The sequence below is a fragment of the Apodemus sylvaticus genome, chromosome 1 (assembly GCF_947179515.1).
Source record: "Apodemus sylvaticus chromosome 1, mApoSyl1.1, whole genome shotgun sequence".
Taxonomy (NCBI): Eukaryota; Metazoa; Chordata; class Mammalia; order Rodentia; family Muridae; genus Apodemus; species Apodemus sylvaticus.
In genome coordinates, this window is record NC_067472.1 from 101,918,508 (window position 1) to 101,934,204 (window position 15,697).

Below are 15,697 nucleotides of genomic sequence, written 5' to 3' on the forward strand. Positions count from 1 at the left end.
TCATTAAGAAAATGCCTGATGGCTGGATGTTATGGAGACATTTCCTCAATCAAGTTTCTTTCCTCTCAGATGACTCTAGCTGTGTTGAGCAGACATAAAAGTACTCAGGACATCACTTCTGAGAAGAGTGAAAATATCATCCCTCTGGACTATTCAGAATTCCTTTAAAAGTCCCATAAAAATGGTCTGTTTAATTTGACTAATAAATCTCCCCTTCATCTGTCCAATCTTCTTCCTTCCAGAAAACTGATGATATAATGTTCAGAATACTTTGTTTTTCTTATCTCCAATCTCAGTTCAGACTTCATACTAAGTCCTTCCCCAAGTGAAGCAGTTTTAGAAGCCGACTTCGAATCTCCTTAGTTCTTGCTCCATAGATGATGGGATTGAGCACAGGAGGAACCAGCACATAGAGGTTAGCCAGGAAGATGTGCACATGTTTAGGAACTTGGTTGTGACCAAAGCGGTGGGTAAGGAAGGAGAAGAAAGCAGGTATATAGAAAACCAAGATGACACCAAGGTGAGATCCACAGGTACTCAGAGACTTGTGCTGAGCATCTCGGGATGGGAGACGGAAGACAGCCCGGAGGATGAAGCCATAGGAGATGGCAATGAGGATGGAATCCAGGCCCATGGCCAGCAGAGCCACAGTCAGCCCATAGACAATGTTGACAGTGATGTTGGCACAGGCAAGCCTAGCAATGCCCATATGCTCACAGTATGTGTGAGCCATGACACGGTGACCACAGTAGGGCAGTCGCCTCAGCAGAAAAATGAAAGGGGAGACAATAGCCACACTACGGACTATCCCAACAAAGATAATTTGGGCTATGGCAGAATGGTTGAGAATGGTTGTATATCTCAGTGGGTTGCAGATAGCTACATATCGATCAAAGGCCATGGCAAGGAGAACTGAGGACTCCAAGGCATAGATGGAGTGGACAAAAAACATCTGAGCGAGGCATCCACCAAAGGAAATCTCATTAGCATGGAGCCATAGAATGGCCAACATTTTAGGTACAGTAGTGGAGCTGAGAGCCAGGTCAGTGAGTGAGAGAAGGCAGAGGGAGAGGTACATGGGTGCATGAAGAGCACTCTCTGTCCCAATGATGAGGATGAGGACAGCATTACCGAGCAGAGCCACCAGATACATGACACAGAAAGGGATGGCGATCCAGATGTGGAAAGCCTCCAGCCCTGGGATCCCTGTCAGGAAAAGAGTAACTGGGAGACTGTCGCTCATGTTGGAGGCTGTTGTCCATCTTGGCACATGAAGGGTTCTATCCAAGGGGTGATGGCATGCCTGCCCTGAAACATTAGGTATCTGGTTCATTCATGAAAACTTGTCTATTCCTCAAGAATCTTTTTAGGCCTCCTCTATTTCCTGTATTATTCATCAATGCTTGTTTTTATGTTCAACACAAGGAAAGTCTTTATGTTCCTAAGTGAATATTGCCTGGCTTGTGAAATGTTCTGCATACCATCTAGAGCCCTTTAGCCTTCTCCCTTGGATGGATTCTTACTTTCTGTCACTCAGACACCCTTACACACTCTACATTTTCAGAGTTCTCTACATTTTCAGAGTTCAAAAATTTCCCCCCTCTCTATTTTTTTTCATTTCAAATAAGTTTCAAGGGGCTTTCTGTCTCTATTCTCCTTAGTCATCTGTACACTCTTGCCTGATGATGGATGGAGTCTCCATGTTACTTTTATGCTACTTATTTAAACTTGGTGTTATATATCCACTTCCGAGTTGGTTCTTTTCATCCTTCCAAATATCAGATTTAATTTTCTATCACTTCCAGAAAAAAAATTATTCCACATCACTTCCTGATGCTACAATAACTTTATTTGGTGTTTGAACTTCAGACCCTCTTTCTACTTGCCTTGAGATTTTCACTGATAACACAGAATAGTTTGGGCTTAGCCCTGCTATTTGCCTGTGGTGATAGAATCTGGCAAGCTGCAATCATTACAAACGTCTTTCCCTTCCTTTTGGCTCAATATTACACCTGCACAGGATTTCCAATTAGTGCTGTGAGTTATCTGCCAGTCTGTCAGCACCTGTGGCTGAGAGGACTGAGAAGGGTAGCATACAAGCATGGTTAGTTTCTCTTCTATTAAGAGACTGTGAAAGCACATTGAGCCAGCATCCCACTTGGATTCATGGTGGGGGTCCCTTTCCAAATTTGCCTCAGCCTTTTTTGAATCATGATGGTGACTGAGTTTTTGAGGTCTTGCTTAGGCAAATACAGTTTAATCAATCTGAGACATTAAGCAGTAACTCGTGAGTTGTTTACTTGTTAGTGTTTGTTTTTTATTTGCTCGATTTTCCTAATCAAATATAGTTTTGTTTTGGATTCTGATAAAACAAAACAAAACAAAACAAAACAAAACTCTTACCTGTGCAAGAGGCATCCATTTTTGGTGGAGTGTGTTGAATGTAGATCTCTGCAAAGGAGCACTGTGTGGGAGCACAAGTACTCCGAGATGTGTTACATGAGTGCTGAGTTGCTTGGGAGGGAAAGAAGAAGTAAAAAGCTTTGACCACGCATAACCTGTGCTTGAAGCTTTGCTTTGAGGAGTGGAAGGTGTGTGTCCTTGCAAATTCAGGTGGGTGTGGCATAAGAGTGGGAACACTCAGTGTTTTTCCTGTTGAATTGGCCTCTTTTAATGTTTTCTGAACTTCCTGAATGTCTTCCGATAGATCAGCTCTGTATTCCAGCCTCTTAGGTCACCTGGCTCATTAAGTGAGACTATTTCTTTGTTCTGCAGTGCTCAAGAGTCCTCGGGTGTCCTCCTCCTCTGAGGTTCCTGCTGTGTACCTCTTGAGGGAGAAAGAGAAAGTGACATGTTGATAAATGAGGGAAACAACTGAGTGAGAAAAATAGCAGTAACTTTTGAAGGAAACTGGAAATTAAATTCTGTGCTCTCTGTTCTCTGTCTTGGTCTGTCTTCTTGATTCCCCTTTCTTTCTTTCATTTTGAGTTTTCTTGAATGCCAGGTTATCATGGTTCATTAGTATTCTGTGCCCAGAATGAGATATTTGTGAAGATGCCACTTAACAACACACAGTTAAAGAGGCCCCTAGAGGTGGCTCAGCAGTTGATTATTGCCTGCTCTTCAAGAACACCTGGGTTTGATTCTTGATATCCACATGGCAGTTCAGAACTGTAAGTTTACTTCCAGGGAATATGATACCCACTTCTGGCTTCTGAGGAAACTACATACATGTTGTGCATAGACAAGCATGTAGACAAAAGATTTATAAACATGATATAAAATTATGTGTAGTCAGCACACACAAGGCCTACACCAGGTCTAAGCCACATGGGGTTCCATTGCTGAGAGGGGAAGCGGAGACCAGTCCCTATCACTAACCCACAAACTGTCTCCAATTGATAACCACTCACATAGGAAACTTGGTTTCCTCCAACCTCCAACCATCTATGCCCAGCAGTAGATGGCTAACACAAAATAAACTCTATGGTATTTTTAAAATTTTTCCCCCATACAGGTCTTTGGCTTATATTTCAGTTTCCAATTTTGTGTGCAAATGTGTATATTTCTGCATCCATATGTGTTTCTTGTGCCTTTTCTTTGGCTCTTTTCTTTCCTTGTTTTGTCCTGTTCTGGCTTATTTATATTTTTTATTTTCTGTCTTTATCTTTTTTAAGGTAACTGCCTTTTAATGAGATAGAGGAAGAAAGGAGGTGGATTTGGATGGGAGGTGACATGAGACAAATCTGGAAGGAGCTGAAGGAAGGGAACCACAATCAGAATATATTGTATGGAAAAATTATATTTTCAGTGACACCAAACAAATGCATAGTCAATGATGGAAGCATGGATTTCATGACAGTGACAGCAGAGAATTATGCAGAGCATAGGACCTTTTTGAGCATTTCCACCGCTGGTACCAGGATGTGTAATGAACCAGTTCTGGTTGGGTAGCATTTTATTCTGGCCAGATCCCATTTCATGGCTTTTGCCACCCACGAAGTCCTGATCTATGTCCATCAAAGCCCTGTCCCAGGATCCATCAATTTTCCTGTTTGATTTCCTTTTCAACATATCTTCTCTTCTCAAATTTCTCCAAAGCAGTGACCTTACAAAAATTAAGGTACTTATTCTTAAAGTATGTAGCTGTTGTAGATTTGGTGTTATGCTGCTTGTATTATGTTAATCTGGTCCCCAAAATTGCATGAGATTACGCACATCTGCACATAAGAAATTGAGGGAACCCTGCCCCACAGTTGGTTTTGATTGGTAAATAAAGTCTCTGGTGGCCAATGGCTGGGCAGAGAGACAGAGGCAGAACTTTTAGGATTGCTGGGCAAAGGACATAAGAGGAAGGAGAGATTAGCAGCCATGTCAGAAAAGGAAGAGAGACAGGAGGCCTGAGAGGTGCAGAAGACAGACAGACAATCATCATGCATGTGCCAGGAAATGCAACTGAGAAGATGCAGGTCTGGGTTCACGGCGGCAAAGATGAAATACAGATTTTAGTAAGTAATAAGTCAGGAATATTGGAGAGGAGTTAGCCATATGGATGTTAGGAAGTGGCCCAGCCATTGTGCTGTGTAAGGCATATTAAAATATAAGGCTGTGTGTGTATGTGTGTGTGTATGTGTCTGTGTGTCTTTCACTCGAGAACCTAGAATATTGGGGCTAAATGGTCACATCATTATTTAAAAAAACATTCAGTAACATCTTTTTGTTGGTATATGCACATGTGTGACATGTATGTGGAGGGCAGGTCAAATTTTGGTGCCATCTTCGAACTACCTTGTTATAATTATTAGAAACAGGGTCTCACTATGTTGCCCTGGTAGGCCTAAAAATGCCACTGTAGACAGGCCTTGAATTCACAGAGATTTACTTGCCACTGCTTTTAAAGGTGTATGACGCCATGCCCAATTTCCACCTTGTTTTTCTAAGACAGGGTCTTTCACTAATTGGCTAGGCTGGCTTTAATAGCCAGCTTGAGACTGTGTTGTATTGACGCCCCTGCCCTCAGGATACAGATGCTGTCGTCATGTCTGACTTTTTACATTGATGACGAGACTTAGATTTGTGTCCTCATGCTAACTACAACAAGCACTTTACCAATTGACTCATTTCCCTAATTGCTGGAATATTTATAGACTAGAAAGTTCTAAGTCATTATTATCAAATTATAAACAGATAGACTTTGGTTAACTGAAAAAAATATATTGTTTTGACTTGAAGGGGTTCATTAGTCTACCTTGTTTTTACTAAATATTTAATTATGATCATGCTTACAATATACATATATTATATATAAATATAAATTAAAATTTTATTACAATATATATTATATCCATATATATAAATTAAATTTTTTTATTCATTTTAACAAGATGCTTTGCATGTTAAACTGTTAAGTATGATTATTACAATGATGTAATAACTATTGGAAAAATTTATCATTTCATTCATTATTAGACAGAGAAACAAATATTCCAGGAGACATTTTTCCTAATTAGATGAATACAGCTTTCTCTTTTCTTTCCATTTACTTCCATGTCCAACACTGATGGACTGGAACATAACTTGGGAATAGCAGGTCTTAAAGACAGCCTGGGAAGGCAAAAGACTGAAAGGGGTAAGTGTTACTTTGGCTTACATGGTTTACATAAAGAACTTAACTGTGAATAACTTTTGGTTCTGCCATGTAGGATGTGTACCATAGCTAGAGGTTATCAACAGTTTTAAGAATTTTGCAAGGGGGGGACTGGAAGGGGCAAGATTAAACATAATGATAATTAGTAATAATAATAAAATAATAACAATAACAACATCAATAATAATGATAATAAACGAATTTTGGTTGTCTGTCATCTATATCCTAGACTCTGTGGGGGAGGTGTGGTATGCTGGTGTGATAAGGCTAGCTAAAAGGGAAAAATTGAAAAATCAACTAATGCTGCTAATAAAAAGTTAGGTGCCCTAACTCTCAAGAGACTGGAGGCCCCAGGGAGTTTGGAGGTCTGGTGGGGTGGGAGGTAGGAGCGTGAGGGGATGGGGACATCCCATCAAAGGGATACAAATTGGAAAGGAAGAAGTCAAACTATCACTATTTGCAGATGATATGATACTATATTTAAGTGACCCAAAAAAACTCCACCAGAGAACTCCTACAGCTGATAAACAACTTCAGCAAAGTGGCTGGTTATAAAATCAATTCAAGCAAATCAGTAGCCTTCCTATACTCAAAGGATAAGCAGGCTGAGAAAGAAATTAGGGAAATGACACCTTTCACAATAGCCACAAACAGTATAAAGTACCTTGGTGTGACTCTGACCAAACAAGTGAAAGATCTGTATGACAAGAACTTCAAGTCTCTGAAGAAGGAAATGGAAGAAGACCTCAGAAAATGGAAAAATCTGCCATGCTCATGGATTGGCAGGATTAATATAGTTAAAATGGCCATCTTCCTAAAAGCAATGTACAGATTCAATGCAATACCCATCAAAATCCTAACTCAGTTCTTCATAGAGTTAGAAAGAGCAATTCTTACATTCATCTGGAATTGTTCATTCAAAACAAAGAGAAAATGGTGAAAACACTGTTAGGGTCAACTTTTTCAGAACTAAAGTTATTAAGTCATGGTTTGTGTTAATCTACACAGTTTCTATGTATGAATTATCTAGATTTTGCTAATATCAGAGCTTTTGGTGCATTGCAGTTTTCCCCATCCCATCCCGTCCTCTGTTTTTGAGATCTGCAGGTGCACGTAAACTAGAGCTTGGGGTCTCAGTCAGACCTAGTGACCTGGTGCTACTCGAGTGAGAGCAGACACGGGGCGGTGCTTATGGCGTCCTTTACAGTGGCTCTGAAACTTGCTTCTCTCCCGCTTCCCTTGAAAACCCTTGTCTGCAATTCCATCTAAATGTGGCAGGATCCAGAGCTCCTCCCGTGTGGATGACCTTTTCCCATGGGTGACTTTAAAAGGCAGTTACACAATGTTAACTGTGTAGCTCCCTGTGACTTCAGAACAATTAGAGTAGACAAAGTGCTCTCCCGAAGATAAGCCTGAGAAGTTGAGGAATATTTTTATTAACATGAATTAATCACACGGTTTAGTGGGTTTCATGTGATATTTCCATACAGTGTGTCCTGCACTGACCATGCTCCTTATGGCCCCTCCTGTCTTTCTCCACCTCTGCTCTCCCTGCATCCATTTCCATCTTGTCTGCTTCATGAATACATGCATTCTCATGCATTCTCTTTACACAGGAGCCATGCTAACCTGCCCTGAATAATTCCAATTTCTGTATGTGCTGCCAAAGGGAACAAGCTTTGGAAAATTCTAATTGTGTATCCATAGATGTATGGCAGGCTGGGTCCACGTCTGGAGGTTTGCCTATTACCAGAAGACATCATCATTTACATTGAATCTCTTCAGGAGATGATGATAAAGTTGCCAAATAAACTGCTAAGAGCTGAGGTTCTAGTTTAAATGTTTCCCTCATTGAACACAGATTCTTTTCTGGCTCTTAAAGAAATACCTTAATTATTTCTATTTCTTTCGTTTTTTTTTAAGGCTGCAAAATAATTCTCACCGATAATACACGTGAGTTTCAGGTGCTACTGCCCCTTGCTAGCCAATGGCAGTGGCATTTTTTTTTAAATTTTGATTTTTTCTTATATTGAAAATAGATATTTTCCATATAATATATTCTGATTACAGTCCCCACCCCCTCCTCCAAGTTCCTTCCCACCACCATTTCCATCCAGCTCCATACCCTTTCTGTTCCACATTAGAAATTGGAATTCTAATTATAAAAGAATAAGTTCAAGATATCTGTGATATAATATGTTGAGCATAGTTAACGAACATATTAAATACTTACTAATGTTTAAGAAGTCAGTAAGAATGTTCTCATAAATGGATGACAGGTGTATGAGGCGTTTCATATAAAAAGAGCTTAATTTAGTCATGCCACAGTGTACATGTGCAGTACAAATGAACATTACACTTCAGAACTTTATTGTACACCATAAATGAATACAATACTTTAATTTTTTTATTCATACATTTTTTGTCACTGTGGAACTATTCATACATTCTTTGAGAATTTTACACATAGATGCAGTAGGTTTTGATCATATCCAACACAACTGTCCCCCTTCAATTGAACTTCTTCCGGACTTTACTCATATCTCTTTCCTTTCCTCCTAACTCTATTTGTCTCTGTGTCTGTGTCTGTCTCTGTCTCTGTGTCTCTGTTTCTGTGTCTCTGTCTCTGTCTGTCCGTCCATCTGTCTGTCTGTCTGTCTCTCTCACACACACACCTAATGAATCTAGTTAAGGCTGCCCCTATGTGCATGGTGGGGGGTCCAGCAGCACATGTGCAGCCTATGAATGACCACCACCACTGAAGAAAACCAGCACCTTTCCCTCACAGCCACCAACTGTCAATAGTTTTCAGCAAGAAATGGGGCATAATGAGTCCCTCCCCCACTATACTAGAAAGTTGAGTGGCTAGATCTGGTAGTCACAGCTGCTGTGGGTTCCTGAGTGCAAAGGTCCTGTTGTGTCCAGAAAGCATTTGTTTACAGTAGACGTTCTTGCAACGTGGCTCTTACAATCTTCCTGGTTTTCTTCTGCATTGTTTCCTGAGCCTACTGAGGGGAGGTGGTACAGATGTGGTTGAACACTCCATGATTCCTAATTCTTTGCACTTTGACTAGTTGTGAATCTCTGTTAACTTCATACACTACAACATACTGTTTTTTCTTTTTTTTTAAATTAAAGATTTGTGGTAACTGTGCATCAACTGTCTACAGGTTACATATTTACAATATCTCTAATGACCATTAGTAGTTTTTAACAATAACTTTTCTTTTTGGACTATGCAGCATAGTCCAAAAAGCAATGCGAGCAATGTGAACTCACACTGAAGGGCAGACTGGCTTTGAGGTAGCAATTCTCCTGCTTCCAGCCTCTATCACGTTTGGGTTATAACTGTTCAGTTCAATGCTCTGCTAATGGATTACTTTACAGTTGGAGTATATTGTTTTGTTCTGCATATTGATATTATCCACACCACAGTTAATATTATAGCATAAGCAACTTTCATATGCATCAGGAAATAAAAAAGCTTATGTGATTCACTTTACTGAGATATTTCTTTTATTTTAGTTGTCTGTTACATATCCCTGGAAATATCCAAGGTATGACTATATGTAAAGTATATTCATTTCAACAGAAAGATTTTTTTCTTTCTTTGGGTTGATGCTTCATTTTCTTCTAGATATCTGGGGTTAGAATGACTTCATTATCAGTGACTTATGTTGAAGTAAGTAAAGCAGTTCTACAAACACTTTTCCTGAGTGGGTAACAATTTACATATTGATGACCAATGTATGAAGAAAATCTAGTTCTGCCACCCTTCTTCGCCAATGCAATGGTTAGTCTATCTCCTTGTAGTTTGCTTTGTGTTTCTCTGTTGTCTCATGAACTATTTACCTTTTGTTTTTTGATTGTGTTCAGCACTAAATTTTCATGTATACAAAGAAGGAAGCATGGTTCCAAAACAAAATAAATACCAAGACAAAATTGTTCTTTGAGAAAACCAAGAGTTTAACTAGGTATTTAAATATGTTCCAAGAAATAAAGGGAAATACATTTAAAGATATAAAAGAAGGTGCAATATGACTTTATTAGCAAAGATATAGTAGAAAGAATTAGAAAAAAAGCTCATTAAAAAAACCCAAATGAAAAATTCCCAAGGTCAGCAAAGGCTGGACAGAAAACAGAAGTAGCAAACACGAGGATTTGTTAATGGGTATTTCCTGTCCTTGTAACTGATGAGAGAAAAAAATATGAAAGGGAATGAGCAGAGAGCCCCAGAGATCCCCAGACACACCAGTCACAACCATGTATGTGCATGGATATTATAGGAGAAGGGAGAAAGGAAGGGAAAGTCATTTTAGGAATCACAAGCTGAATATTTTCTAAATTCAGTGGAAAGCATTAGTGTTCATTCCAAGAAGCACAACTTCTCAGTGGGAGAAGCTTTAGTAAATGCTTAATGACTGAAGCCGGAAGAGTCTGCACAGAGGCAACTGAAGCCAAGTAAGCTTTAAGTGCCCAATGAGGGTGCATTTGCTTTTAAAAGAAAATAAAACTCAGAAATGAAGGGCAAGAAATGTTTTGGAAGAGGGTACAGTATATTGTCTTTTTTATATAGATATTATAAAAGAATTATAATAATTCATTGGGAGATTATATAAGAAGTCTTATGCAAAAAGTCTTACATAAAAATCTAATGTTTTGAGGTTAAATAAGCTATATAATTCACATTTGAAACTTAAACCTTTTAGGTTTTAGGCACCATTCTAGATTTGGTGCACACAGTAATTTATTTAGTCCTTATCACAATCCCAAAAGTGTTTTCATTGTCCCATTTTCTTTTTTTCTCTTTTTTTCTCTTTTTTTATTCGATATATTTTTTATTTACATTTCAAATGATTTCCCCTTTCCTGGCTCCCCACTCCCCGAAAGTCCCATAAGCCCTCTTCTCTCCCCCTGTTCCCCTATCCACCCCTTCCCACTTCCCTGTTCTGGTATTGCCCTATACTGCTGTACTGAGCCTTTCCAGAACCAGGGGCCACTCCTCAGTTCTTCTTGTACCTCATTTGATGTGTGGATTATGTCTTAGCATAGAAACTTGGAATACCCAAGACATAATCCATTGTCCCATTTTCAAAGCTGACCTCGATAGAAGATCTCACAACTGGCCCAAAGCTGAAAAGCAGGTAAGGGAGAACACATTTAAACCCATGTGCTCTTTCAGACTTGGACTGCACCTGCCACCTACTGCTTTACAGCTCAGGTTTACATTCACTCTGAATGCCATTTTGATTTTTTCCTCCTCCCCAATATTGTGCCAATCTTGAAATGGAGTATTCTCTTCAGAACACACTACCTCCTCCTCTTCCTTCTCTCCCTGCTCCTCTTCCTTTCCCTTCTCTTTCATCCCCATGTAGGAAGTTCTGTCTCCTTCTAAGATAACAGAGATTATTTCTCTTCCTTCCAGCAATTCTTCCCATGGTATGCTGTCATTAATAAGTCACAAATCTCATCCACATGATTTTATCTAGATGACTCACCTGCCCATGTATTTTTTTTGTCATTTCCAACCTCTGCTCAGAAGAAATTCATTCTGAGCCTTTCTCTAAGTGAAGCAGTTTTAGAAGCCGACTTCGAATCTCCTTAGTTCTTGCTCCATAGATGATGGGATTGAGGACAGGAGGCACCAGCACATAGAGGTTAGCCAGGAAGATGTGCACATGCTTGGGAACTCGGTTGTGACCAAAGCGGTGGGTGAGAAAGGAGAAGAAAGCAGGGGTGTAGAAAACCAGAATGACACCAAGGTGAGATCCACAGGTACTCAGAGCCTTGTGTCTGGCGTCTTTAGAAGGAAGATGGAAGACAGCCCGGAGGATGAAGCCATAGGAGATGGCAATGAGGATGGAATCCAGGCCCACAGCCAGCAGTGCTACAGTCAGCCCATAGACAATGTTGACAGTTATGTTGGCACAGGCAAGCCTAGCAATGCCCATATGCTCACAGTATGTGTGAGCCATGACACGGTGACCACAGTAGGGCAGTCGCCTCAGCAGAAAAATGAAAGGGGAGACAACAGCCACACTACGGACTATGCCAGCAAAGCCAATCCGTCCTATGACTGTATGGTTGAGAATGACTGTGTATCTCAGTGGGTTGCAGATAGCTACATATCGATCAAAGGCCATGGCTAGAAGAACAGAGGACTCCAGGGCATAGATGGAGTGGACACAAAACATCTGAGCGAGGCATCCGTCAAAGGAAATTTCACCAGCGTGGAACCACAGAATGGAAAGTGTCTTGGGAACAGTGGTGGAGCTGAGAGCCAGGTCAGTGAGTGAGAGAAGGCAGAGGAAGAGGTACATGGGTGCATGAAGAGCACTCTGTGTCCCAATGATGAGGATGAGGACAGCATTACCGAGCAGAGCCACCAGATACATGACACAGAAAGGGATGGCGATCCAGATGTGGAAAGCCTCCAGCCCTGGGATCCCTGTCAGAACGAGAGTGGCTGGGAGACTGTCACTCACATTGGAGGATGGCATCCCTGATAGAAGAAGGTCTCTGCCTCAGGTTAAATGATACACCATCCCTGTAGTATCAGGCATGAAGTTGATTCACCTAAAATAATGGCCTTTCTATGAGAAACAGTTTTTAAACTGTGAAAACTTTCATTTCCACTAATTCTGGCTGAGCATCTGAGAAGATGCTGTCATATGTAACAGCCTTTTTTTATGCTCACCATTGGTGCTGTGCATCTGTAATAAAATCTTGAGTATTGAGCTAAATGTTTATTATTGCTGGACTGTCTCTAGCTGGCCAGAGACATGGAGACCTTTTTTTAATTAGGAATGCTTGTCCATTTTGACTTGTTCCTAACTAGCTCTTATACTTACATTTTCCCATTTATACTAATCTACATTCTGCCATGGGGCTCCTTACTGAGTACTGGCAGTTGCTTCTTCCTCTGAGTCTGGCTGGCAAATTTTCACTTGATTCTTTTTAGAGTTCCTGTTTCTGCTCAGAAGTCCCATCCATCCTTTCCTATTTTGCTTTTGGCCGCTTAGGTTTTTATTATACCATTCAGAAGGTGTTGGAGGGAATACTTATAAAATATAATTCAGCCATAAGTATAAAAATACCAGTATGTGGCCTGTAATCAGATCTCTGCCAGTACACAGTGCACAAAACATCACCCCAACAGCTTATTCTCCTGTTCTGCCTAATGCACATCAATGTATCTACCCCCACACCCCACACATGATGTGATTCTTTTCTGCACAAAAAGCTAGGGTCATTTCTTGTTTTTTTTCCCCCAATGTCTACCATAAACCCAGGCAACTGTTTTTCTTTGTATTCTCATATTTTTGAAGTTTCAATTTGGTTCTTATTTCATTCTATTCACTATTTTTTTTTAATGTTATGGGGTTGAGATTGCCTTTGTGTTTTTTAATCTCGACCTTTTCATTGGCACTGTTGACATCTAACCTTTGAACTGCTTCCCTAAAACAGTTAACTGACAATTCACAGTGACAGCATTACCCATTTGGCTCAGGGGCTCCTGTGTCTGTAAAGTATTGGCCTAATTATATGCCAAATAGCTTGCTTTTGTATCTTAAATGATAGTCAACCTGAATATATCCAACAGTTTCAGGAGTATTGATAGTAATTTAAGCATGGAGTATATCACACATGTTACATGTGGCTCCCGACTACTGCAAAGCCAGTGCATGGACCTGCAAACCCAGCAGGGCAATGGACAGATTCAATGACCATGTAGCATGCCAGGTGCTAATAGAATCAGATGTAAGAAGGGCTGGATAAGTCTGGTGTTGCCAGGAACAAAGGTATTCTAAAGAATGAGACATTACAGAAGGATAGCATGCATTGTATGTGTCTTCCTTCAGTGACATATTGTATACTCACAGGTATCTTTTTGTTGAGGCTCAAGAAATCTGAATTAATTCACACATATGAATGTTGTATGGTTATTTTCAAATCTCTGAGTCATCTTGTCTTATATACAATTGTGGAATCCCAGCCTCCGCTCATTGACCCTTTAGTTTTAGACATCAGCGACAACTCTGCAGAGGTTTTAATTCTTTCTGCATTGAGAATGGCAGCATTTGGTTTACCTATCTCATAAAACATTTTGTCATTGATGAAAATAGTTAAGTAATGGAATTATAAGATCTAACACCAAGTTAAAGCTTGTAGCCCCTTCTTCCAGGCAGGCTCTGGAATCTCTGCCATGCTGCCTGCCCATTTTTCCGAGACAGGATGCAGGAAAGCATTAGTTTTTCTTTAGTTTTCTTTATTCCCTCTTTGGGTACCGACCAAAGGCTCAACATGCCTTCCTGGCACTTTGGGCATTCTTTCTCTGAAGCCACCCCCTTCTTTGCCCCATCACAGCTCATTGATATTGACCTGCAAACCCACCAGGGCAATGACTAGATACAATGACCAGGTTGCATGCCAGATGCTAATAGAATCAGATGTAATAAGGGCTGGATAAGTTTGGTGTTTCCAGTAACAAAGAAATCTCTCTCTCTCTCTCTCTCTCTCTCTCTCTCTCTCTCACACACACACACACACACACACACACACACACACACACACACACACACACACATATCCCTGCATCTCCCTTCATGTAGATACTTATATTGGCAGCTTGCTTAACCTGTTGTTTTTCTCTTAAGCTTAAATAATATTCTCTTCAAACTTAAAAACAAAGAAACAAAAACTGTAGAAGCATCACCTTTCTATCCCTTACCAGCAGTCAGAGTGGTGGAGATTATTATTCATACCTTGATGTCATCAACAGGTCAGAGCTTAAAGAAATGAACTGATGAGACCAGAGCACAGCAGTCCACTCTGTCAGAAGCGCAGCCAGCTCCCAAGTGTCTTGATTTAAACTTCAGTATTTCACTCATTTAGCTGTCAATCTAGATAGTCACAGCTCAAATTCCAATGTTTTTTTTACATGGTATTCTGTATACATTTGTGCCTATTTCTGAAATCACTATTTTAAAGGAGAGAGAGAGAGAGAGAGAGAGAGAGAGAGAGAGAGAGAGAGAGAGAGTTGTCTGAAGATTTTCTCTGATAACCACAGTTCCTAGGGGAAAAACTTGGATGGTGTAAATCAGAGAGAGGGCTGGACTTTGTGCAATTTTTTTTAACCTATTCTAGTCCCCCAAGAGAATAATGGTAATTGTGAGGAGTTGTAAGGAGAATGCTGGAAAGGTGAAGTACAAATAAATCTGTAGTGCAGGGTAAAGTTGGAAGCAGATGCCCTTAAGATTAGAGTCTCTCAAAGCAACTGTTCAAAGAAAAATCATGGCTCAACTGCTAAGATCTCAAAAGAATCACGGGACAAAATTCATAATAAACGACTCATAGCAAGGCTGCATGGAACAACTTCAGGAGCAGGCGCCCATTCAGAATGTAGTGCTGCAGTGACTCATCTGCTTCCAACTTTACAGTCCAGTCATTGCCCCACTCTTAGTCTGCCTTCCAAAAGATTCTCATCCAATCCTCCTCCCCCTTACTCCAAGAGGGTGTACCCCAACCCCCCACCAGACCTCCCCACTCCTTGGGGCCTCTGCTGTATATGTGTCAGGGGCCTCGGACCAGCTCCTGTATGCCGCCTGGTTGGTGGCTCAGTCTCTGGGAACTCCCTGGGGTCTGGGTTAGTTGAGACTGCTGGTCTTCTCTTTAATTTCTTCCAACTTTTCCCTAATTAAACAACAGGGGTCTCTGACTTCAGGTTGGGTGTCTATGTATCTGCTTCTGTCTCAGTCAGCTGCTTGTTGGACCTCTTGGAGGGCAGCCATGGCTGTCTTACAGACAGCCATGTCTGTAAGTACAACGTAGCATCAGCAATAGTGTCAGGCCTTGGAACTTTCTCTTAATATGGACCCCAAGTTGGGCCAGTCACTGGACCTCTTTTCCCTCAGTTTCTTCTCCATTTTTGTCACTGCAGTTCTTTTAGAAAGGAACAATTCTGGGTCAAAGTTTTTGACTGTGAGATAGCAACCCTATCCCTTCAACTTGATGCCCTGTCTTTTTCCTGGAGGTGGATTCTACAAGTTC

The 15,697-nt window shown here is 40.6% G+C and overlaps 2 protein-coding genes across 2 annotated transcripts; both read right to left on the minus strand.

Moving 5' to 3' along the window:
* Nucleotides 1-304: 304 nt before the first annotated feature.
* LOC127680698 (olfactory receptor 52D1) lies at nucleotides 305-1,270 on the minus strand. Its single transcript, XM_052176336.1, has one exon. It carries the CDS (start codon nucleotides 1,241-1,243, stop codon nucleotides 305-307), a length of 939 nt encoding a protein of 312 aa, XP_052032296.1. The 5' UTR covers nucleotides 1,244-1,270.
* A 9,923-nt stretch (nucleotides 1,271-11,193) lies between these two features.
* Nucleotides 11,194-12,147, minus strand: LOC127683182 (olfactory receptor 52D1-like). The gene has a single exon (XM_052180258.1). It carries the CDS (start codon nucleotides 12,145-12,147, stop codon nucleotides 11,194-11,196), a length of 954 nt encoding a protein of 317 aa, XP_052036218.1.
* Between the last annotated feature and the right edge of the window lie 3,550 nt (nucleotides 12,148-15,697).